The 24928-nt window shown below is 37.0% G+C and overlaps 1 protein-coding gene and 1 pseudogene across 2 annotated transcripts; both read left to right on the top strand.

The window, feature by feature from the left end:
* Positions 1 to 614: 614 nt before the first annotated feature.
* Positions 615 to 11598, top strand: LOC120013451 (dentin sialophosphoprotein). Of its 2 annotated transcripts, none has more exons than XM_038865259.1 (12): positions 615 to 1041; positions 2447 to 2673; positions 3467 to 3534; positions 4784 to 4858; positions 4959 to 5317; positions 5569 to 5637; positions 5718 to 5806; positions 6117 to 8291; positions 8423 to 8500; positions 8598 to 8709; positions 11028 to 11078; positions 11217 to 11598. In XM_038865259.1, the coding sequence occupies exons 1-12, from the start codon at positions 682 to 684 to the stop codon at positions 11265 to 11267; spliced, it is 3714 nt and encodes a 1237-aa protein (XP_038721187.1). In that variant the 5' UTR covers positions 615 to 681; the 3' UTR covers positions 11268 to 11598. The 2 variants fall into 2 exon arrangements, with proteins under 2 accessions (XP_038721187.1, XP_038721196.1); XM_038865268.1 differs by having other exon boundaries at positions 682 to 1041; positions 4974 to 5317.
* A 2655-nt stretch (positions 11599 to 14253) lies between these two features.
* On the top strand, positions 14254 to 24920 carry LOC120014435 (annotated as a pseudogene).
* Positions 24921 to 24928: the final 8 nt, after the last annotated feature.

Below are 24928 nucleotides of genomic sequence, written 5' to 3'. Positions count from 1 at the left end.
ACAAACCCTAAACCCCAAATTCTCATAAACCCCAAAACCCATAAACCCCAAAATCCCACATACCCCAAAATCCCATAAACCCCAAACCCCATAATCCTCAAACCCTATAAACCCCCAAACCTCATAAGACCCCTAACCCCATAGGCAAGATGGGAGGCTATTAAATTAGTTTTTGAATGTTTTAAAGGATTTAAATAGTTTCCAGTGAATGTGAGGAGGACCTTTCTAAATGGCTTTATTATGAAGAAGACTATGTCAAACAAAATTTATATTATTTATAAATAAAGAAAAATAAAAATTTAAAATACGAGATCTTAAAGTAAACTATAAAGTTTTTCAGTATAATTAAGTAATTAATAACGGCTTGATCTGGTGGTGTGTCGTATGTTGTATTTGTACTAAAAAAAAAAAAGTAATTAATAACAATCAAATAACATTGTACGGGTTAGCAAATGAGTCATTGGTTGAGTGACAATGACTTTACATATCCCTAACTGAGGTCATAGGTTATAATCTCACCTCATCGTGTGGGCTTAGTCTACCTCTAGGTGGGTTTAATTGGACGGTTTAAGTTTTGAATGGAGAGAATAAATAAATAGGAGGAATAAAAAAAAGCTTTGTCCGGTTTTGTTCTCCCTATCCCTTTCCGGCAGTCTACCTCTGAGAAGCTTGAAAGGAAAAATGTACGGAGGCTCCTCGAAAGTCGGCCGCGGGGGTGGCCGTGGCGGCGGAGGGGGCATGGGCGGAGCTAAGCGGACGTCTTTCCCTCCGCCGCCTGCCCAACGCCCTCTCTCCGCTGGACGCCTTTCCCTTGGGGGCTCGTCTTCCAATCTCCACAGTCGTAATCCCTCTGCAGGGGGTCCAACCACCTCCGCCCCAGCGGTTGAAGAGACATTCAGCCTCGTACCAGGTAACAAACCTCCCGCTTTCGCCATGATCATCAGGCTCGTGCCTGACCTAGTGGATGAGATCAGGCGTGTCGAGGCGCAGGGAGGTGCTGCCAGAATAAAGTTCGACGGCGTCAATAATCCTAGTGGAAACGTGAGTTTCTTTTTGCTTGTGATGTGGTTTTATCAATGAAAGATCCTTTGCACATTAATTCATGAAACATCTGAGTTTACTAGAGAAATTATGTAATGCTAAGACTTGAGTCACTAGACTAGGTTGCTTTTAGGTTTGTCTTCTTCTATTATTTAGCTGTGTAGGCGCAATTTATCTCGTGAAAATCAGTTTAATTGAGGAATTTTGGCAAGTTTGGATATGGTATGTGAACTGATAGATTTTTCTTCCATTGGCATCCCTTCTTTGGCTTGGTAATTGGGTGAAATTGATTCTCTTATGCACATATAATGGAAAGAAGCCTGTTTTCCGGTTGAACCATGGGATCCTAATCTCTTTTATGTATGCCTTTGGACAGTAGAGATTTCCTTTGATTTAGGGTTCTAGTGGTTACCTCTGTTGGTTCTTGATTTGTTTGGGGTTGGGCATGGCTTGTGTTCTTTGAATTATGGTCTTATGGTTTAAATGTGGGTTTGATGTAACTCCTACCGAGCAAAGGACTACTTGTTTGCTCATCTATAAGTAATAATTTTGTTCAAGGTATGATGTTTATAAATTCTATTGTTTTGTTATTTTGTTGAAGGAACTTTGGGTTGGTATATTTTCTACTTTACAACATATTTGTTCGTTTAGATGTTCATTTTGTGAAGTTGTGCGGAAATCATCACCAGTTAGATGATTGAGTTTGACGAGTCATTCTAAATGTGGGTTCTCCCATGGGTATATTGTAGCATACTCCCTTTTTTCTTCACTACCGACATAATGGCCTTGTTCTTCCTTCTTCATTCTTCACAATGGTCCGAAATCCCAATAATGCCCTAGTTAACCAGCAAAGCTCTAGGTTTCTTATGGCTATGAATTTTTTTCGGTTTTAAGTTACTTCTGTCGGCAAGGTTCTGTTGAGCGTCTGCTACTTTTTGAACTTTTTTTTTTTTCCTTTGTTTAAAATAAAGACCTGAAGATGGTTAGCTCCAAATCCATTGGATTTTGAATCGTTGCATGTGCCTAGGCGGCTAGAACAGCTAAATTAGTTATGTTTTGGATTTATTAGATGGACCCAGTGCAACTGCAGTCTTTTTAAAAATGCCCCCAATGTTTTCAAGCTCCAAAAAAAAACACGAAGGTTACCTAGGTGACGCTTGAGTGAATTTGCCTTAGTGGGAGGTTCACCAGGTGTTATGGGTGCCCCTCATGTTGCTCGAGGCGTGCCTTTTGCACATTGTTTGGTATTCCTTTTCACTTATTCATGAGGCTGTATTCTTGTCATTCCCCCATCTTGCATTACATCTGTGGCACCTCAATCTGCTTCTTTTTTCCCCTTTTGAAGTATAGTTGTTTTCTACCCATTCAATAACAGATTTACTGAAAATGCTCCCCATTGCATCAGGTTATTGATGTAGGTGGTAAACAGTTTAGGTTTACATGGTCACGTGAAGTTGGTGATCTGTGTGATATATACGAAGAGCGTCGAAGTGGTGAAGATGGGAATGGTTTGCTCGTTGAATCTGGATGTGCATGGCGCAAGCTCTCTGTACGGCGTGTCTTAGATGAGTCTACTACAAACCAATTGAAGATGAGGTCGGAGGAAGCTGAGCGGAAACAGAAATCACGCAAGTATGTTATGATGTGTCAAGCCTAAATCTGGTTATTTGTTTCATTCTTGAACTTTCCTATACTCCCTGTTTTTAGCTTCTGTTAATGTTCACTGCATATGTACTGAAAGGGATGAAATGGTTCATTAGGTACTAGGTAATTGGGTTAGCTAAATTTGATGTAACAATTCAACACACACACAAACACAAAACCATTTGCAGAATATTTTTTTCCTGTTTTTGAGGGCAAAAGAGAAATTTTATTCCAGGGGCACAAAGTTAGGCATTTACAAGTTCGCACAGGTTGTTTGGAGGATTTCTTGTGAAATCGTTACTTCAATTATGTTATCTTGTAGTTGTGAAGTTATGCTGTATAGCTTGTTCCTGTTGTTAGTTGGGCCTTATTATTTTATTATTAGTTCACTATTGATGATGATGTGATTGACGTGTTGTAGTTTGGATCTCATTCAAAGCACTATTGAATCAGGGGAGCCTTCTACTATTTTTTTTTTCATGAATAGGACCATTGTACTATTTGCTTCTAAGAAAATCTGCATGTATACAAAGTTTGAAATACTCTTCCCGACTCTACTGAATGCAAAAAGTTGGCCCTGTTTTGTGCTGCCACTTTAAATGATCTTTAGAGTAATTTGGTATAAATTATTTTATATTTTTTGTTCTCTTCAAGATTTCAGTGTGAAAAGTTGTCGGAAGCCTGACTTGCAGGCATAACATTGGTGTATGTTTGTCTTTTGGCTGTTTTGCATTTTTCCCTTCTAAAGATAATTATAATTTCACTTTTATCTTGATGACAGAGCCATAGTGTTAGATCATGGGAACCCCTCTATGAAGAGTCAAATGAAGCAATTAGCTGCTGTCGAGGGTGAGTTTTAGATTTTTTGTTACTCTTAACACTCAAAACACTTGAAGGCAAAAAATTGGTGCAGATAAGGCTCATTTATTGTATGAACTGATTGGGCTTGTTCAGAAGTATGCTGATGAAAATCAATAGTACTATGTCCTTAATGTTGAGTAACTTTAGGTTATCATGTGTACGGTTTCGGATGATAATTTTAGGTTATATTCTCTGTTTGGTGAGGATAATGTTGCCAATGTATACTCTTTTAAATTTAACCCCTTATGTTTATTTTATCGACGAGAGTATGACCTGATGCCTCCATAAGTAATAACTTAGAAGTGATAATCTCGTGCTGGGTTTAGCATGTGGTCATGAACATTTTGTTAAGGTCTGTATCTGTAGCCACTGGGCGAAGCTTGGTGGTTACACTCAAGTGGTGGTATTTACCCGTATAAACTACTAAAAAGTTACGTTAAAGTCTGATAGGCCCAGGGTAATACAATATAAGAGAAGAAAGAATAAACAACAAAGTGGACACGTGGCGCAAGAGTGAGAGGACACTTGTTTCCCCCTGTTTGGTTCTTTTGTTTGCCCTGTTTGCTATTAAGTTCTGTTTTGGGTCTAGGGTTTGGTCAGATCTTGAGACGTATGTTGTTGGAGGTCACTAGCTCCTCGAATTGCTAGGTTTCCTTTCATTTTATTTCCTGCTTGCTTGATCTGTTTAAGGAGTTGTATTGGGATTATCTTGAAATCATCAATATAAACATATCGTTTGAGAGAGAGTCCTTATCAAAGTCTACATAATTCTTAGTCTCAATGAACCTCGGTCACGAAACTCCCAAGTGGACAAGGAATTGATAGCTTGGAAATCTATAGGCGGGGACAAGCATCAAAGGAGCTTCTGTCAACTGGTTACTGGTTCCAATGTCTATGACGTGGATGATCTGGATTGGAGGGAATAACAAAGTCTTCAACAACAAGGAATCCTCCATAGATACTTTTATAGATAGTTGGTTTGAGTGCTTTAAGTTTTGGAGTTTGTCTTTCTCAGGGAATGTTTTTTTTATCATATGAATCTCTCTCCCTTGTAATCTTTGTGGGTTGCATCCCCTTGGTGCTTCAATAAAAAAATTTCCATTCAAAAAAATTACATGTTCATGAACTGTTTCTCTAAAAAGTTTTCATTATATGTGATTTTGGGTGAGAAACATTTAGTGCTGGAATGTAGTGTTGATTGTGCAAGGTTTGATCTAGCTTGTCTAATTCTCTCCAGCTAACCCGTGGAGGATGCCCTTCAAGCAAAAGAAAGAGGCACCTTTCAAGAAGCGGAAAGTAGAACCGTCTCAAGGTAAGCTAAAGGAATTTTATGATATGGTAGTAGCTCAGTTTACCATATATGTCTCCGATGATCCAAGGAAATAATAATTTTGAGATGTTCTTATGCCAAGTTTTACTTGCACCAGTACCAGTTGCGGGTCCCTCTAAATCTAGCTATAAATCTGGATTGGCTTCTACTACTGCAAAGGTTAGGCGCTCAGCTTCACCACTATCAGTCCCACTTGATGAGCAATATGGTGTTCCAGCCTCTCCATTTGGAAGTGGAAATATTTCAAGGAGTCGTGTGGTTGTTGAAGATCTAACACCCATCCCAACAAAGACTAAAGAGAATGTTGCCAGCTCCGACAAGGAAGACCCTGCCAAGGCCAGTAATGCAGTCAAGGAGACACCAGAGCGCAAAGGAAACCTTGATTTGCAGAGTATGTTGATTACTCTGCTGACAGAGAATCCAAAAGGGATGAGCTTTAAGGTAGGTGCACGGGAGACCTTGAAAGTTCTCAGTTCACCGATTTGCTGCTGATGCATTTCTTAGTCGGAGTAATTTAGTTATTAAGCTCGTTGGTTTTTTTTTGTTGTGTCAATTACTGAATTCATCAGCATCATTGTTGCCGCTGTCTTAGTTATATGTACTCCTAAGTTAAAATTTTGTTATGGTACCAACTACTTATTGATTTCTTTAATTGCTATATGCTTTCTCTTAAATTTTGTTTTTGAATACAGGCATTGGAGAAAGCTGTCGGAGATAAAACTCACAATGCTGGTAGGAAGATTGATCCTATTATAAAGAAAGTAAGTGGTGAAGATGCTTGATGTAATTTCTGAAAATAATAACATGATCTTATGTGTTTCCCTTTAAATTTGAAAATCAGATTGCAACTTTACAAGCTCCGGGAAGATATTTTTTGAAACCAGGAATGGAGTGGGAAAGCTTCAAGAAACCGTCATCCGAAAGTGGAAGGTACCTGCCTTTTTTTCTCTGTGATAGTGTGATGATAGTGGGATTGATTTGGATTACCGTTGTGTATTTCGTTAGTGTTTTCTATGATCCACAAAATATCAGATAGGTTCTTTTATTCGGGTCCATTTGGTACCGCTGCTGGCTTTCTGTTTCCTGTACAATTTGTTTGGTTTAACTTTTGGTGCATCTTAATAAAACTTCAAAATAGGTGTTTTATCCATGGAAAATCCTTTTCCAAGTCCCATATGAAGTACATGGGTTTTATTTATGCCTGCAGCATGTAGTTATTGTGTATAATCTTGTTTTTCAGTTCTCCTGAAGACAACCATCAGCAACCAGTGGCTCCTTTAGACAATCATGATGAAGCTCCTGATCAGAGATCTGCTCCAGAGGCAGGCCTTGCGGAGAAAGTCCCTGGTTGTGATTTAGAGGAACTGACCCAGTCCGACTCTAAACTCCAAGAAGAGTCAAATGCATTAGGAAGTATCGAAATCGAACGGACTTCACCTGATATGCATGGTGAGAAAAAGGTCTCTTACAGTAGTGAGGAGCAGGCAGGCAGCTCTAGTGATAGTGGAAGCGATACTGACAGTGATAGTGAAAGCAGTGATAGTGGAAGTGACAGTGGTAGCCACAGTAGGAGCCGAAGTCCAGCCAGAAGTGGGAGTGGGAGTAGCAGTGACAGTGATGGTGATGGTGATTCTTCTTCCAACAGCAAGGAGGGTTCTGATGAGGTTGTTGACATAATGTTGAGTGATGATGAGCCCAAGAATAAGCCACAAATAACTGATCCTTGGAAAACCAATAATGGCAGGCCTGTGCAAAGTGGAGTGGCTGGGCATCAAGATGTTGATGGTTTGGATGCCATTGATAATGAAGGTCACACATCTTACATGACTTATATTGACAGGCAAGGACTAGATGCAGTTGAGATAGATGGCCATGGATCTGATGCAGTTAATGTTGAGGGTCCTGGATCTGATGCTGTTGACAATGAGCAAGAATTTGCTGATGATGAACAGGAAAGTGTAATGGGTAAAAGTGCTCGTATAGTTCCCACCAGAGAGGTTGAAATAATTGGGGAAGGAACAAAATCCTTGTCACCATATAACTCTGAGCCCCTAGAACACCATACACTTATAGGAAGTTTGTTTGATGACAAGGAAGAGACTTTGAGGGACAATCTCAAGCATGAGCAATCTGACAGCACTGAGCGGAAAAGTAAACACAAAAGGGGCCCTGATTTGAAGCACTTTTATGACAAAGCTGGACAAAGTAAAAGACCGAAGTCTGAAAGCTTCTCTCAGACGCCGGTTTCTGGGGTTAGGGAGGTGCAAGTCTCTGAGAGTCCTCGTAGATTGCCCCCTAATAGTGTTAATGAAGCTCCCTATCATTGTCCCACCGCTCAAATGGGTTTTAGAGCTGACAAGGAACAGAATAGGAATTATGACTTGCAAAAGGGGAACAACCAGGTGTTTCCTGGAAGATTTAACTCAGACCTTCATCACTTAGGTCAGAAGTATCATGATCAAAGTGTACCTCTCAAAGCTTCTGATGCAGCAGCGTTGCCATGTAAAACTTCTAGACATATTCAAAATGAGGATGTTTCCGTGAAGGAGAAAAAAATTCCGAAGAATCGGAAAGAAGGCAGTGCTGGAGACAGAAATTCAACTCCTCTTGACTCCAATTACTGGGAACGTGATGAAATGGTTGGAGAGTTCAAGGAGGCTGCACAGGTTTCAAACTCTCAGGATGGCAGTGGTACAGCTTTTGAAAGATACCCAGTTTCTAATGGAAGAGGTAGTAAACTCCAAAGAGAGCCTTCAGAATTGGAGGCAGGGGAACTTCGCGAGCCATTACTTGAGGAAGGAGTGGTTAAGAGGCAATTTGAAAGAAAAGGTTCCTTTAAACAGTCAGAGAGCAGGCCAAGCACTTCAGATAACAGTAATTATAATTTAAGTAAGGGCAAGCATGCGGGAAGGATAACTTTGGATACAAGAAAGCCATCTCCTCCCAATCTAACTGCTGAGCTTAATAAAGGGTCGGAATATCATATTGAAGAGCCGTCTAGATCCCATGAAAGGATGGTGAGCACTCAGACACGACACCATTCAAGATCTGATAATGTAGAACTTGCACCGCAGTTTAGCATGTTTCCAGATTCAAGTGCTAAATCCAGGCAGAATGAAGCTGGAAAATTGGGAAATGGTCTGGAAGGTTATGGAGAGAGCTATAAGAAAGTGTCCATCAGTTCACTGCAACATGAGTCTAAAGGTGGGAGAGGTCCCAAACCCGCAAAGGAAAGTACGGTCCAAAAATCTAGTGTGGTTTCAGACTTGATTGATTCCCATAAAGATACTATACGAGCTGAGGATAATAGAAATGGACAAAAAAGGAGGGGAACTTCTTTTGATGAAGACAGTTCTTATTTGAAGTATGAAAAGGATGAGCCAGAGCTCAAGGGACCTGTCAAAGATTTTGCTCAGTGAGTGTACTTCTATTAATATTATCAAAGGTTATTATAGGGTTGCTTATCATATCTTTGGCTTTAGAATTTAAAACCATCTGATTATGTGACATCTAATTTACATTCTATGTTCTGTTTTTTCATGTTAGTTATAAAGAGTACATCCAGGAGTACCGTGATAAATATGATAGTTACTGCTCCTTGAACAGTATCCTTGAGAGCTACAGGTACTATGGGGATTTTTGTCGATAATGTTGGAAGGTTGTGCAATTAGTTGCAACTTGTTTATGTTGTTTTAATTAATTTATTTCTGGTTATATTTAGGATTGAGTTTTGTAAAATGGGAAAGGATCTGGAATCGGAAAAAGGCAGAGATATTGAGAGATACCATAAGATCTTGGAGCAGTTGATAGAATCTTATCGTGAATGTGAATCGGTATGTATCTATACATAGTGTGTTTCGCAATTTGTCTTCGAATGATTGAAACCACTGGCTTAGTCTGCTAGTTCTTTATCAGGTTTAATTACTATTTTACATGTATGCATGCTTGTGATGAAGGATTGATGCTGATGACAAGTATGCTTGTGGGTAAGATTTTGCATGTGTTGGGCTTGTGCTTTCTTTTTGTGTATGCATGCATATAGATATGCATATACAAATACATGTGCATGTTCATACCCCTGTGCTTGTGATTTGTCGAAGTATATATGTTTGTACTATGTAGTTCATATTGTTGTTTGAGAAGAAGAGAGAGCTGAGAAGAGAGGAGAGTTTAGAGAGGAGAAGTTCTTACTCTCTCTCTATTGAGAGTCTCTTATTTATATCCTTTTACTCTAGGTCAAATGAGCACAACATAAAAAGCTAACATGGGCCCAAGCCTGACAACCCTCACACTAACATATATAAATTCACTATAAATATGTGATTGGTTGGTGTAAGAAGGAATAAGAGCGCACTTACAGTCACTATGAGCTAGTCTATCAGTGTTTCGTGAAGGGAAAAGTTAGATTGGTAGATGATTTAGGTGATTTACAGGTACCGCCCAACAGATAACGCACAGAGTGCTTCAATTTCTAGATAGAGAAATCCAGCTTAAATGTATATCAAAAAGACTGGCAGAAAGGTTGGGGGAGGATTTTGTCAATGGTTTAGGGTTATTTTCATATTTTGTTGAATAAGAAAATCTCCCATTAGGGGGCTGTTTGTGTGAGGCAGGAACTTCAGAATATTATATGCTTTCTTATATTCCAGAATTAGTCAAGCTGTTTTTAAAATCTGAGGAAATGTTATGGTGTGTAGTCTGTTGACATATCCAAGGAGCTTTCTAGGAATTTGACTAGTTTTAGGTTTAAGTAACTAGTGATTTAATAGCTTAACTGTCTTAGAAGTTGAAGTGGTTTAAGGACTCTGTCTATTAGTAGTAGTTGTAGAGTTGAATCAGATCAGATTTCAGATTTCGTATTAGCATATTTTTAGATAAAAATATCAGAACTTTTCAGCTTCTGCTGCTGTTGTCCTACCTTCTTGGTTCTCTTTCTCCTTTGACTCTTTTAGTGTTCAATCCTCTATTTCTCCACGTCAATGTATGATGCAAATGCATGTAAACACCATCTTCATAATAGATCTCACCTTGTTCATGTCACTTGGACGATGCATTACCTTATATGTATTCTTAAGCATCTCAAACAGCCAAAAACTTTTCTATACTGAATCATGTATTGCTTTGGTAAGCATAGATGATAATCATACAATATTATCTCAACAAATATCCTTAAACTTCATTATATTTAGCTGTATGAAATTTAGCTAAAAGCATGGTAAAACTAAAAAACTGTCTGAAAACACAATCAAATAAAGTGAGGATAGATCTCTTTTTACACATCAACTCAGTGAATGTTTGGTCCTCTAATACTTAGCATGTCTGGCCCAGGATGCTGTATGGTTTATAACTTGCTGACTGCAAGGCCTTTTGTATGCTTAATGCTTATGTTGCTACTTGACTATTTAATCAATTTATGGATAAGCAAATACTTAAATAGTTTATTGGCGATCAAGTCCAATTATCAATCTGTGTTTGAACAGCATTTACGACATATAAATAAGCAAATACTTTATATAGTTCATTAGTGGTCAAATGGTCAAATCCAATAATCAATAACTAGGTTTGAACAAGATTTACGACATATAAGATGGAATTAGTTTTTTTATTACATTATCTAGAATGGAAGATTAAGGTCCTGTTTGGGAGTGCTGGCAACTGCTGTACGGTTGTGAAGTGCGTTTGGTGTATCTAAATTACGGTTATATTAGATGACTAATAATATTAATATAAAATCACTTAACGTTTACATTGTACATTAATTTAAAATAAAATAATTGACCTAATTTGATTACGTAGGACAACTCAGCATATATTGTAAGCGTTTGGGAGTGTTGTGAGGTGTGGTGAGGTGCTGTGAGGTAAAAAGCTGTGGTGCTGTGAGGTGAGTTAGAACGCAAAAACTGTTTGGCGTGTCACAAAAAACTGTGGTGCTGTGAGGTGCACCGAACACAGTTGAAACACACTGTCAAACCTTACCTAAGTGTTACAGATGGAATTAATGCATGTTCTTAGTTTTCAATTATTTTGAATGCTGGTTATGGAAAATTTTGGTTGCAAGAGGAGCATAACCTCTTTCCTGTTTTTACGTTGTCTGGCTTGAATTTTCTTTTTGAAGAATCTATGCTGACTGCAACCGTTATTTAACTTGCAGAGACATAAACGCCTGAAAAAGATATTTATTGTGCTTCATGAAGAACTGAAGGTAACATATCAAATTAACTCTTACTATCCGAATTTGGTTTCGTATAATTAAAATGGTAACTTGTAGTAATGATTATTATGATTTACTTCTGTTCGAGCTTCTTTCTGTCATATTCATTCGTCATGTTCTCATTTGCAGAATCTCAAGCAAAGGATTAAAGACTATGCCCTCTCGTACTCAAAAGATTGATGACTGAAGTAGCACAACTGCACAAGTAGGCGAAATTGAAGCCTCTTTCATCAAAGTCGGAAGTTGTACGTGAGATACTTCCAGTTCCGGAAAAGCATGCACTTCTATAGTGATGATACAATTTTTGGGAAGATCGGATGGGAGCTCGTTTAATTGGTGTGTGTTTTTAATAATGGTAAAAAATGATGATGTCCCCTGGTTTAGGACATTATGTAACAATGATGTCACGTTTATATGGGTGGCGGGGACCTGCTGTATTTTTATTACAACAGGTCCCGCTGTAATATATTTTTAAGTTAGCAAAAATTTTTAGTTTTATTTTTAAAAATAATAAATGTGTAGTATTCTTCCTAACGAATCCAACGGTATATTTTTTGTTCTAAACAAAAATCATATTAAACATGAAAAATACATGACAATTTTAGACCGTCGGATATAAACATAAAACATTCGATGTCTCGATAGGGATGAATTTGATTTTTGTTTCGATCAAAAAATATGTTGTTGGGTTCGTTAGACCGAATACTACACATTTACAAATTTTAAAAATTAAAAAAAAAAATTCTTTGGGCTCCAAAAGAGCTACAGTGGGGTCTGCTGTAATTTTTACTACAGCAGACCCCCGGCACCCCGTTTATATATATGTAGCACTGTACAACTTTCGTCCAAAAGTTGACAAATATACCATATGCCTATACCAGGCTTTTAAAACCGGAGCACTATGGAACACTACATATCCCAGCAAAATATATCTCAAATACATTTTAATTTATGTGACATTGACATATCATCATGTGACATGAAAAGTATGCCACTTGTTTTTTTTTGAGACAAAAATACCCTTCTTTTTTTGTCTAATTTTTTTTTTCTATCTATGCTAACATCAAATGATGACATCATTGTTTTTTACCTTTTCTTTTCTTAAACGAAAATCTAAAACGTTTTCTTTCTCAAGATACTTGTTAGATTTCGAAAAAAATTACTTATTCGGAATCAACTTGTAAAACTCTTTCCAACAAGATTCATTGTTGATATGTTTTATCGAGTTGCTATTAATTACATTTTTTAAAAAAATAATGTAATTAGACTATTTTTTATTATCCGACTTTAATTACATTGTTTTAGAGTTAGACATACTTATTACGTTATTTTCTATTATTATATATTGTTCTTAATTACATTATTTTTGTGTAACGCATACTATAATTACATTGTTTTTTGAATTACACAGACTATAATTACATTATTTTTTATTCGCACAGATTGTTATTACATTGTTTTTGAAAATAATGTAATAACAATCTCTAAAACATTATTAGCACCAAAACAAATAACTGATATTTTGAGTCAAATAATAAAAAACTACATATGTATATATACAATAAAAGAATGGCATAGCTGTAGTTTAGTGAATAAGGCTATGACTCTTTTTTAAGCACCAAAACCAGGGAGAGGGAGAAGGTTGTTTTTTGACTGTAAAGCAAAGATGGTCGTTTTGACTGTAAAGCAAAGATGCTCTCACCATGATTTTTTAGAAATTGATGAAAGTAAATGTAGAAGTTGGTGGCATAGAAGTTCGATTTTCTGAAGTATGAGAGAAGAAAATTTTAAGCATTAGCTTCCATGGTTTTGCTGGATCAGAGGCCATATGTGAACCAATGGGAGTGGAAGAGACGGCTACAGTCCTTCGTCGAGAGTCAGGTTGAGCTCATCGAGATCCTCTGTGTCAAGGAGGAAGAGAACGGCGAGACACTTGGAAACGCGCCAATCGCTGATGAGCTCTTCCACCGTCCATGCTCTCCGGCATGGCTGAAGCAGGTGTTGGACGCCGGAAATTCAAATGGAAACACCACCGGAGTAGGAGACGGTGACAACGTAGGAGGTGGGGATGAGTTGTTTGGATCCAGAGGAATTAATATGCTAAAAAATAACTGTGTAAAAAAAATATTTTTTTATTCATGCCATGTAGGCATGATGACTCACCCTGTCACCTAGACTAGGATGGTGTTGGGACAAAATAGTGCTAGGATATTTAGACTTTTCGCTTTTAAAATCTATACAAACATCCATTCTCAACTTTTTAGTGTGCCTAGCCCAAATTTGATCCAGATTCTCCTTTGAGGTATAAAAGTAAAAATGGTAGGCAATCCCAAGTCCCAAGTCCCAGCATTTGCTGTCTCAACCATTCTTGTTGACATGGCTGGGTGACATAGGAAATATGGGGTCCACTTGACTCACTCTCTTTCACTTGTATGTCTCATGTCGAAAATGGAGTAAATCTCAAAATAGGGGTAATACTGTAATAGCACTTTTGGATATTGAATAATCTGATCCAGTTCAACTCAGAAACTCATTTTCTAAACGTTTCAATTTAGGTATTGAAAAATTAAAATGGTTTCTAACTACTCACATGGGCAATTTTCTGACCTTTCGGACAGTAAAATTACGTATGTTGCATAAACAATTAATTTATTTGTAGGTTAATTGATATGACCATTGTGACTTGGATATTTTATAAAAAAAATCCAAAAAAATAAAAACCTAAAATCCAAATTTCTCTCCTTCCTTGTGACTGTGAGATTCCCATTTGTATCCTTATGGACTCTTCAGTACAGATCCATCCAATCACACAGAGTCGTCGAATTTAGGGTTAATTATACATTACAACACTGAAAGATAGGGGTTGTTATAATTTGGTCACGGATTTGCATTTGTTACAAAGTTATCATTTAAAGTGAAAAAATGAGACAAAATTATCACTCGGGCAGCTTTCACTCAAATCCGATTAGATGGGCTGCTCATGTGACATTAAATTAACAAATATTACTAAAAAATGCTTATGTGGAATTAACTGAGACTTTCTCATATTTTATCCTTTTTTAAAAGTTTTAATTTTTTTTTAAAACAGTGAGATTTGAAATCATCATGGTGACACATCATTCCAATTAATAACTACGTGTAAGTTTCATTTTTCTTGGGGCAAAGGCAAAGCTAAGTTAAAATTCACGAAAACGAAAAAGGAGTATAAATTATTCTTCTTTGTTCGCTACCTAAAAGCACACATAGCCAGAATCAGACGTTGAAAGACCGGTTACTGATCAACAAAAACACGAATCCCTAACTCCCTATTTCTCCTCGTGATCACGATCTCAAAGTAATCCTCCTTGTTTGGGTCTTCACTACTCTGCTCGAAGAAAGGATCAATTTGGAGTTGGAAATAAGGAACGGAAAGAACCACTTTGAGAGAACATCTTTCGAGCTTTGGGTATAAAAGGTACTTTCCTTGCTTTCTGATTCTGTACTCTATATTCTTTGTAAGTATTGGCATATGGGTAACTCACAAAATTGAAAATTTTCTCTTATGTACTGACGTTTCTCTTTAACTTCTTGACATTTTTGTTGGAATTTTTGGGTTTTGATAATATTTTAGAGTTTGATTGACAGGGTGTTTGTTGAAATTGAGTTTTCCAAGTGTTTGTGCATTGAGCCTTGGTTGTATTGCTTTTTGAGAAAAGTGAGAAGGAGACTATTAAATAATGACAATTGAGCGCATTGGTCTTGTCACTTGTGGTGGTTCTGGTCCCTAAGAATTCAATCTGTAACTAAAACTTCCTTGTTGCTGAAGCAGGGTTTGTCACGTGGGTTTTCGTTATGTGGTTTGCTGGAAGCTTGGTGATTACGCCAAACAAAATTTAGGTGGTGGTGGAAACAAGATTTTGGGTCTAGTGCTGGTCATAATTAGTGCTTTTGTCCATTCATGTAGCAATTTCTTTGCCTCTCATTGCTATTATACTCCAGGTAGATAGTTTTAGTAGGCATGTGTCAATTTTCCACCGTTTTAGGTCCTTGTACAGAGAATATACAATATTTTTGAATGCAGATAATATGTAAGATTGTAGTGTTATAATTTTTTCCTTGTTTTCTATCAGTTCTTCAAAAATTAAGTTGCACTAATTTATTTCAGTTGGAATCGTGGAGGAAAAGCCAAAATAGGTTTTCCATTGTTTATGCTAACAGACAGCAAAGGGGTTTATGGTGCAAGATAAACTGCCGTGCTGAATGTTGCTACCTGTTGGTGGGTTGGGGATGAATTCCAAAATGGACGAAATGAACTTGATTCAGCAGGCACAGAGGCATCACCTGGTGGTCAGGGAGATTGGAGAAGAGATTGATTTGGAAATCGAACCTGGAGATGATGACCCTTCTTTTGCCAACTCATCTCTGCTTGGTGGCCCTCCCCGAGAACCCTCTGCTCAAGAGCATGACGAAACTAAGCAAATGGTAATCATGTCTCAACTCCCACATGATGATCAAGATTTGTCAAAGTCACAACTGGTAAAAAGGAAGAAGAAGGTGGTAAAAAGATGGAGAGAAGAATGGGTTGATACTTACAAATGGGCGTATGTTGACGTAAAAGAAGGCACAGCCAGGATTTTTTGCTCTGTTTGTAAGGAATATGGTAGAAAGCATAGAAGGAATCCTTATGGCAATGAAGGCAGTAGAAACATGCAGATGAGTGCCTTGGAAGAACACAACAATAGTTTGCTTCACAAAGAGGCTCTTCGTCTTCAGATGGCTTCCAAAGATAAGACAAATGTTGATAAACCCATTTTTGAAAAAGGTTGGTCTTACTTTTTTTTTTTACACTTCCTCAAGTATTCAACACAAGTCATCAATTTTGCAATTTTGATTGAGTAAGATAATTTGATTAAAAATAAGTCTTTTTACTTTAATATTCTATGGAGATCCTCAAATGATACATTATCATCATTATTATTATTTTTTGATTGGAAACATGCACAGAGACTTGAAACTTTTTTATTATTTACTTCTTAGAATGTAGCATGGTAAAGGCTGAATGATCCCCAAGTGGTCATATTGTGAAAGAACAATCACTTTTCCACCCTGTAAAAAGCCAACATGTGTCAAGAATCTTCGATCTCTCTATCCAGTGGCCTGTAAATAAAGTTAATGTTAGTGATTGGGACATCAAGTGAGTGTTCAACATACGTTATATGTGCAGTGTCATTTCTTTGAATATTTGGTAGAAAACTTGCACATATCAATTGATAGGATTAGAACTTAATGATCTAAATCACTCAAAATAAGCACCGTCTCTGACTTCTTCTTTCCATCCCTCCCCAAGTTAGAGAGTCCTTGATATGAAGTTATGAACTGAAACACTTTACTACCAACCATGTATGTGTGCAGCGGCTGAGCTTACTAATTCTGAATTAGTCACGCATCTTGGCGGATACCACTTACTTTTCTTCTCTCTTTAAGAACTTCTGAATGTCAATAAACAATGGTGCTGACTTCATAATTTGAGACAGAAACATCTCTTTTTTGCATCTGTCTTTTTTACTGTTATAAAATGAATCGGAAGACTTATCCCTATCCTTTTCTTCTGAACTACAATCCAGTTGTAAATTGTCAGTTGTCCCATTTTATTAATGATTGCAATATTTGTATAGATATTTAAGCCATACTCATGCCTATGTGATATGGTACCTTTTGTCCCTTTGATTTTTGAAATATTTAATACTAATTCCACGGAAAATTCCCTTCAGCTCGCATGTCAAAAAATGCCGGATCTATTGTTGAAGCTGCCTTAAAAAGGGATCCTCATGAGGCTGAGTTTATACAATCAGTGCAAGAAGCTGTTCATGCTTTAGAAAGAGTGATTGCAAAAAATAATCAGTGAGTTTCTCCTGAAATGAAATATTTGCCTCTTTTTTGTGTGTGTGTGTGTGAAAGAAGAACCTCTCCGTTGTCAACTTTATTGTACATCTCATTGTCTTAAATTTGCTTCAGTTATGTCAACATCATGGAGCAGTTGTTAGAACTTGAGCGTATGATTCTCTTTCGAGTTCCTTGGGTAGATGACAGGGGCAAGACACATGTCAATCGAGGCTTTCGGGTACAATTTAACCAGACATTGGGCCCATGTAGGGGTGGCCTCCGTTTTCAATCCTCAATGAACTTAAGTATAGCCAAATTTCTTGGTTTTGAGCAGGTATTTTTGTTGCCTTCAAACACGAAGTGTGCCTTTGTATCTCGGGTCGAAAATAGACCAATGTTATCCTGTTTTTCCATTCGAAGTTGATGTGCACAACTGTGTTATAGTGGCTCGTGAAGAATTTTATGATTATTATTGCTGGCCATCTCCTAAATTTGTGTTGACAGGAAAATAAAAGAATTTTATGATTATTAGTGCTGGCCAGTTCCAAAACTGGTGTTGAGAAGGAGAAAAAAAGAAAAAAGGTTATGGAAAAATAACTGTTTACATGCAATGGCATAGAATATTTGCTTTAAGAAGGATGGCAATTAAATTTGATCCCGGACTGCCACTCATATATTGTATAGAAGTCGTTTATTCTACATCTAGGTCTGCGTAATACTATGTGATGACCTTGTTTTACGTTTGGCGCAGACATTAAAGAATGCATTATCACCTTACAAGCTAGGAGGGGCGGCAGGTGGTAGCGATTTTGATCCTGAAGGAAAAAGTGATAATGAGGTAAAATTTCTCATGGTTTTATTTTTAAAATGTGAATTATGGTAGCAATGCTTTCTTTTACTAATGATTCTCAAATTTATGCTGGCAGATTTTGCGCTTTTGCCAAAGTTTCATGAATGAGATCTGCCAGTACTTGGGACCTGACAAGGTAAATAGAGAGATCTATAGTCCTTCTTCCTTCTAAAGTTTTCTTTCAATGCTGAGGCTAGGTGCCTGGTCATATGTTGTGTGCCGTTTAGGACCTTCCTTCAGAAGATATGGGCGTTGGTACTAGAGAAATGGGTTATCTCTTTGGGCAGTATAGATGTCTAACTGGCCATCTTCAGGTAATTGAAACTCATCAGTCTTTTTTCTTTGTTTGTTATTTCCATGATATGTTATGAAATTTGTTCTGCCAGTTAGTTCCTTAAGATGAGTTTTAGCTTGTAACTGTGTTTCTTAACATGTACTTTCTTGTCCCCTTTCTTTTTGTCTGCATATTTCCTAGATGTGTTTGTGATCATCTCCTTGTTTGTGTGTGCCTTTGTACTTACTTGCCACAAGTACTTTGTTAGACATAGTTTCTTTGAACTTCGCATGTGTGCCCTTCTGCGACGGTGAAGAGAATCGAGAGAATATATATTGGAGAGAGTCTGTATGAAGCGAAGAAGACGACCTAAAAGAAGTAGTAAGAAAATATATGGATTCGATAACAATTGTTGAAATTATGATCCTAGATGGAAATGAATGACGGAAGCGAATACATGTAGTGAATTCCCATTTATTTTCTCATAGACTCATGTAACCAGCCCCAAAGTTTTGGGATAAAGGCTCGGATGACGATTCTAAATACACGTGTATCCCAAATCTTCTTTTTTCTAGTACACATCCTTGGCATTGTATTATATCTCATCCATTATATCATTCTCAAGTTACTAATGTGAGTATCTATAGCTGGAGAGGATTAAGAGATTTGTCTTTATGTTTTCATATGGATACCTCACTCATGCAAGTAAGTTTTACAGGGCCAAGGATATTCTGGTCTGGCTCTAGCCTTCGAACTGAAGCTACTGGATATGGACTTGTAAGTATTGGCTTATCTCCACTTTGAGATGCTTGTGAGTTTAATCACCATGTCTGCTTTGTGTATACTGAATCTCTTTTTGTTTCATCAGTGTCTTTTCGTTTATGAGTTCCACCAATTTATTGTTTAATTCATGATCTTACAATTTCCCCCAAATTTTCAGGTTTTCTTTGCCCATCTTATGCTTGCAGAAATGAATAAAGAACTCAAAGGACTAAGGTTCTGCACTTATTCTTGAAAGTATTAAAAGAAGATAACTAGATTCTTAAAAAAATTAAACTACGTAGAATATTTTGCTACAGTAATTAAAGTAGAGCATGCCTGTACTCACTGATTTGAGACCAGTTTTTAAGATATAAATTTTCTGGATTTAGTTTCATGTGATTAAAGGGTAACGGAGTCTTTAAATGGTAACATTTTTGTCATGATGTGTTAGGTTCAACTTTATTGGTTGTTTTATATTCCAAAATGGAGCTTCAGGCTTCAGCACAATTGGAATTTTATTATTCGCTTAGGAGCTGATAATTTCTCTATGAATTTTGATCCAGATGTGTTGTAAGTGGTTCTGGAAAGATCGGTATGCATGTTCTAGAGAAGCTTATTGCCTATGGCGCTCTTCCAATTACGGTATCTGGTAATGATCTGTCCATTTCTTGAGCACTTTCTCCCTTGTACATTGTTTGTGAGGTTATGGTTCTCCTTTTGGTTTCGGCTTTATCTGTTTTGGACTCTTAACCTCTTAATATATGAACAAATGTTATATTCCATGGGCACACATATGTTTACTTGGTTATTAAGTTAAGGTCATTACTTGATATCATATCTTCTTTCTAAGGTATTCTGGTCATGATTGTTGGTTCTTCCATATAATCTTGTTGTTCTTCCTCTTTTTCACGTGATCGTTCTTGTTTGTAGTTCATCAAGATTGCCAGATTGGCACGCTTGGAATCTTTTGCTTTGAACCCCTCTTTTGGGTGGAGAAAGAGGTGTTGCATCGTTATTTGAATTTCATTGTGTATTTTTTGAAGCTTACTTACTAGTCCTCCAAGTGTGGCTGCTTTAGAAAATTGATATAAAGGGACTTGTTATTTTTGGATGTTTTTACTTTCTAGTCAATTACAATATGGTTCTGTTGTCCTGAAAATTTGAGTAGTTTTCAATGCAACTGGTAGGGATGTTGGTGATGTATAGTAGCAGCCAAGCAAAGATCAAACTATCAAAACTTGCTGGTGCATTTAATTTTTGTTAATGATCTTAGCACTTTTGATATTGGTTGTCATTAAAATGATGTATGTGCTCTTTGGATTAGTCAGGACAGCTTTTGTATACACAAGATTGAATATGGTTTGCAAGATCGAAATTTACATGCACATTCGTTTTCTGTTAATAACCTTTGCACATTTAATATTGGTTGCCATTGGAATCTTTCTTTACCTGAATCCATATTGCTTCTTCGTATACAATATTGAATATGGTTTGCATGTATGTGTTAATGGCATAAATTTAGGGATATTAATGCACTAAAGTAGGGTTGACTGTTATTCATATTAGCTGTATAATCATTGCTAAATAGGTACAGTTATTAGATGGATCAAATAGAACTTATATTTCCTTTTTAGGTATATTATAATATTACAGTCCTGTAAATTAGTCATTTGATTTCTAATAATCAGCTCTGTAAAGTCATATTTAATGAAGGACTCCAAAGGAGAGATAACATTTTATCTTTTCCTCAACCTATAGTGTATTTTGACAGTATGGTCCCGTTTAAGTTGATATGATAGGAACATTTAATGTAACTGCGTCTTAAAAATGGTAAAGGTTAAGAGAAAGACATCTTTCAAATAGTTTTGGACACTGGAGTTGTTTCAACTTTTTAAGGTTTTGCCGAATTGTATTGTTCGTTGCAAACCCTCTTTCTCTCATTCTGTAGCTTTTGCTATAGATTAACAATTTTCACATACACTTGGGATTCATTAATATGATTTGGATTATGTCAGTGAAATGGTACCATGGTATGAACAACTAAATTTAATGTGCCTTTTACCTGCAAACTGCTGCGCAGATTCAAAGGGATATTTAGTGGATGAGGACGGGTTTGACTACCTGAAAATATCATTTCTGAGAGATTAAATCCCAGCAGAGAAGTCTGAGGTGTGTTTTTCACTTTCCTCTTAGATCCAGTCACGTGGTTCCTTAAATAATTTAGAATGTCCTTGTCGGTGCTTGTAATATTTCCAGGGAGTATTCGAAGACTTATGCTCGGTCTAAATACTACGATGAAGCAAGACCTTGGAATGAAAGGTGTGACGTTGCATTTCCATGTGCTTCCCACAATGAAATCGATCAATCTGATGCTATTAATTTGGTTAATTCAGGTTGTCGTATATTGGTAGAAGGTAGTAGTTCTTGTCTTCTTGACATAATGCATAGTTTTTCAATGTCATCCCATTATACCTTGAAGAAACTTTGTTTCTTGATATTGAATATGATTATTTTTCTTAGGTTCAAATATGCCCTGCACCCCTAAAGCTGTCGATGTTCTAAGAAAAGCCAATGTTCTTGTAGCTCCTGCAATGGCTGCTGGTGCTGGAGGGGTATGATTTTGTTTTTGTTACACCTATGCATGGTGTTAACATATTGGGCCCCTTGTCCAACCCCTTAAAAGGCCTATTAGGAGGTAGGAGGAAACCCTCATTTAAACCACACACCAGCCCTCTTTCCAACCGATGTGGGATACTCAACATCCCCCTCACCGTGTGGGTTGGTCCAACTCCGAGAAGCCCACCACGTGAAAGCCCATCGCGTTGGACTGGCTCCGATACCATGTTAACATATTGGGTCCCTTGTCCAACCCCTTAAAAGGCCTATTAGGAGGTAGGAGGAAACCCTCATTTAAACCACACACCAGCCCTCTTTCCAACCGATGTGGGATACTCAACACATGGCGTATATGCTAAGTATATGCATTTTTAGCAGATGCTAGAAGAATGCCATATTGAAATTATACTCGGTGTAAGATATGTTTTTGTTAAATACAAGACAATTTTGGCTGCTGGTGCTATTTGGGTGTGATCACTTTCTTAGTTCTAAATTCATATATATAGGGCTCTTTAGCATATGTGAAGATAATGTCATATTGAAATATTCTCAGACAGAGAATTAGAGATATGCTCTATTGTCATATTTGTATTTTTCGTATTTGTACAAGCCCATCATAGAGCTTGTATTTATTGTTGAATCGTCATTGTTCGGTTTATTCTGAAATATAATTTGTTCTTACTTGACAATTACAGATTTTTTTTCCATGTTGTCATTGTGGTTTTATTCTTCATTGCATAAGTTCTGCTTCAAAATCTCAGAATGTGAATAATCTTTTGGATATGTACATTATTTTTTGAAGAATCTGATATACCTTTAATGAAACAGGTAAGACATTCAATGAGGAGCGAATATTCTTATCTTGACCCTCTTTGGCAGTATAAGTAGTGGCAATCATAAGCATACTACTCATTGTCAACTTAATGATTATTAGCTAAGATAAGAGGACTTATTCAATCATCATGCTCTTATTATCCATATTGATATGAATCTTTATTTTTATTTAATCGTGTATGTAATGGGTTTATAAGGAACTAAGTTGCAGGTTGTTGCTGGAGAACTTGAACGAAATCACGAGTGTAATGAGATGCAGTGGTCACCCGAAGATTTTGAATCTAAGCTACAGGTTAGGCTTCTTACATTTTGTTTCCATTTTTCCTTGTTTATGAATTAATTCCTATACTGCGAAAAGCTTCTAGACTGTTTTTTCATTAGCAGGCAGCAACTTTGTATTATCCTAGGCCCTGGGACCTTCTGACATACTTATCTACCTGTATAGGAGTTACTGAATATTCAACATGGTCATTATTCAAGTTAAATCAAATCAGCTTTGAAAAGCCTATAGTTTTTCAAAAGCATAAAGTTCCTCCAAATGCTTCTGCTAATGATGGCTATTTATATTTGATTGGTCTTGTTCTTGGTCTTAATTTGATGTAACGCTTCACATTTTTAATACGAACTTGACAATGAATTGGTACGTTGGCCATTTTTTTGTGACCAAATTTGACTCGGGTGCTCGTCATTCTGTATTTTAACTGGTAGGAAGCAATGAAACAGATATACCAGAGGGCCCTTAAGGCGGCAGCAGACATTGGTTATCAGAAAGAGAGTCCTGAGTAAGTGCCTTCCATTCTATGTATGCGACCATCCGTGCTTCACTGTTTTTTCTAATTGAAAAAAAGGGGATAAAATGGGAGGTTATTAATTATTATATATATTTTTTGAGTTGGGGAAAGGAAGGGGCAAGGGCGAGGGGAAGGTTGCCAAGGAAACAATAATCATCATTATTAAAGCTTTTGTCACAAACAATTGGGGTTGGCTACATGAATCCATTAGAAATATCAATAGTGGATTGTCTTTCACCATTTATTCTTATGTAGTGGTACATACTCCACTAAATTTCTAGCTGTACCATAAAGCCAATATTATTTTGTATTATTCTCTCTATGTTTTACATGCTCATACCATCTTAAATGATGTTGTCTCATCTTATTTTATTCAATGTCATCTACTCCTACCTTGGATCTAGTAGTCTCGTTTGTTATCCCATCCGCATGCTGCCTTCTCTGTCTCCTCTTTAGTTTGCACTTCTGTCTGAGACGCCTACAATGGGAATCAAAACATCATCTTTATGGCTGCTTTTCATCCCTTAGCATGCATGTTTTTTAGACAGCGTTACTCTTTAATGTTACTCCCTGTCTAAGTTGCTCGTGTTTCTTATTTATAAATTTTGAAGGGGACATCATCATCATCATCCGAATCTTTATCCCAAAAGTTTGCGGTTCGGTTACACGAGTCTATGAGAACATCATTAGAAATCTATTACATGTATTTGTTTTCCCTATTCATTTCTCTCATGGATTATACACTCATTCACTCCTATTAAATCCTATTAAATTCATATCATTTCTTATAACTTCAAACCATGTCTTTTTAGGTCTACCTCGCTACCTCTTACTCTCTCCTATAAAAATTATCTTATTCCTCCTCACTGTCGCACCGCTATCTCTACGTTGGACATGCTCATACCATCTTAATCCATTTTCTCATAACTTATCTTCAATAAGTGTAACTCCTACCTCAGATCTAATAATCTCATTTCTTATCTTATCTTTCCTGGTGTGATCACACATCCAACGAAGTATTCACATTTCTGCTACATGTATTTTTTGGATATGTTGTCTCTTGATAGCCCGACACTGTGAACCATACATCATTGCAGGGCGAATAGCTGCCCTATAGAATTTTCCTTTCAACTATAAATTTTGAAGGGGACATTTCAAAATTTATTCAAATAAAAGGCGAACATTGGAAAAATTACATATGTTGCATTTTCTGAATTAATTATAATCACAATAACTCTGAAGCATAACTTCGGAAATCTGATGTCACTCGTTTGTTGTCGAAATGTGGAGGATATTTCAGGACATTTCAAAGTAGAGGGCGGGAAACAAAGGGGGATCAAGAAAGTTACAGAGCATGTTTAACATTTATTTATTTATCTAATTGCCTGCCTCGTGCCACAAACCTCTTAACTCCTCTTTCTTCATCTTCTTCTTCTTCTTCGTTCTTATTGTGTTAGGGCTTTGGTGCATGGAGCAGTGATCTCTGCCTTTCTTTCTGTAGCGCAAGCTATGACGGATCAAGGCTGTGTGTAGGACAACAATGACTGTACACTTATTTTTATGTTGCCTCAAGGCTGGTACATGTATATCTGCATCTTAGTTACTGTAACATTGTGCATGCCTCGGCAAAATTACCGAAGATTAATCTGTAATGGTATATGGTTTACCTGATCCATACCATGTGAGGAGGCTCCATAGTCCATACCATGTGAGGGGGCAAGATTCAAGAAGGATCTTTTTGTAGCATGTGTAATTATGTATGGCAGAGAGATGAATAAATGTTTGTTTGGAGATGGACTGGAACTGAGTGTATGTGCTTTTAGTGGGAAGGGTTAGATGATCAACTGGTGTC

This window comes from Tripterygium wilfordii, chromosome 2, assembly GCF_013401445.1.
Source record: "Tripterygium wilfordii isolate XIE 37 chromosome 2, ASM1340144v1, whole genome shotgun sequence".
Classification (NCBI taxonomy): domain Eukaryota; kingdom Viridiplantae; phylum Streptophyta; class Magnoliopsida; order Celastrales; family Celastraceae; genus Tripterygium; species Tripterygium wilfordii.
The sequence above is the reverse complement of the archived record's forward strand: the minus strand, read 5'-3'. Positions and strand labels throughout refer to the sequence as shown.